General features: G+C 48.9%; 1 protein-coding gene across 5 annotated transcripts in view; it reads left to right on the forward strand.

The window, feature by feature from the left end:
• The first annotated feature begins 463 nt into the window (after positions 1 to 463).
• Positions 464 to 1150, forward strand: part of rbms1a (RNA binding motif, single stranded interacting protein 1a) — a 23734-nt gene continuing 23047 nt past the window's right edge. For 2 of the 5 annotated variants that reach the window (XM_019886903.1, XM_019886904.1), the window contains exon 1: positions 469 to 827. In XM_019886903.1, the coding sequence (XP_019742462.1) occupies positions 777 to 827 (51 nt within the window). In that variant the 5' untranslated portion in view covers positions 469 to 776. Of the gene's footprint in view, positions 828 to 1150 lie in introns of all 5 variants that reach the window. The other 3 variants (XM_019886908.1, XM_019886906.1, XM_019886905.1) reach the window with 3 other exon arrangements.

Below are 1150 nucleotides of genomic sequence, written 5' to 3' on the forward strand. Positions count from 1 at the left end.
GTGTGGTGGGGTGTGTGTGGTTTCGAGCGCGTGGTTGTGCGTGCGTGTGTGTGTGTGTGTGTGTGTGTGTGTGTGTGTGTGTGTGTGTGTGGTTGCGTGCGTTTGCGTGTGTGCTTGTGCGCGTGTGTGTGGTTGCGTGGGTTTGCGTGTGTGTGCGTGTGTGTGTGTGTGTGTGTGTGTGTGTGTGTGTGTGTGTGTGTGCGCGAGCGCGTGTGGTTGGGGGAGGTGGGGGTAAAGAATGCTTGGTATGTGCGGACGACACTAACACGAAAGGCGGCGAGTTATCCGTGCGCCGACAAATGAAACCCTAAAAAACACGTTCTCTTCGCTTTCTAATTCATCCCGAGGCACCTACTCGTCAATATGCGACACACTACGCTGTTAAACGTCAAATGTAGTTATTTTACGGCATGGCAACACAGTCGAGATGACGCCACTACCCCCCAGATGCTAGTGTTGGTTTGGTCCGTAGTAGGTGGGACTGGCGAGCGGTCTGCACCAGGACGTCGTAGATCAATGAACCGAACCGGAGGCTCGCTCGATACGCTGGTGTACAACAAACTGAGCTAACTGGATAAATGTGTCACCAGCAAAGCATAAGAGAGGGCACGCACGCTTTGTTCAACTTAATCAACCCGTTCAGTATGTCGATGTTTTAACCAGACGGGTTATTTTCGAGCCTTACTCGCCGCTTCCGACCATTTCATTGGATCTGCGATTTTTTTTTTAAGAGGGGGGAGATCTTGTCTGGAAATCGAATATCTCTAACCTCCAGGATGATCTTTGCAAACACGGGCAACCCACTGAAAGCTGCCACTCGCAAGCAGGTAGGCCATTGTGTTTTGCTTTCTACTTTTGCTGTCACTTTTCAAATAAACCCGAGCCTGAAATGACATTGGGAAGCCCTTCCCTTCTGTATTTGGTTTGCAATAATCTAACAAAACAGCGTTCAAATATCAAGTGATTAACAACAATATAAGCGACTTGTGAAGATGTAGATGAAACCATTTTCGAGAGGCTTTAATTGTTGTTTCCATATAACCTTGTTTGGCCAGCCACTCTGTTCAATATGGACCATGCTTATTGTAGTCCTCTTTTCCTGGCTCCCTGCATTCATCCACTGAATTCTGGGGGGTTGGGGAGGTGGGGG

The sequence above is a fragment of the Hippocampus comes genome, unplaced genomic scaffold, assembly GCF_001891065.2.
Source record: "Hippocampus comes isolate QL1 unplaced genomic scaffold, H_comes_QL1_v1.1 scaffold261, whole genome shotgun sequence".
NCBI classification, from domain to species: Eukaryota; Metazoa; Chordata; class Actinopteri; order Syngnathiformes; family Syngnathidae; genus Hippocampus; species Hippocampus comes.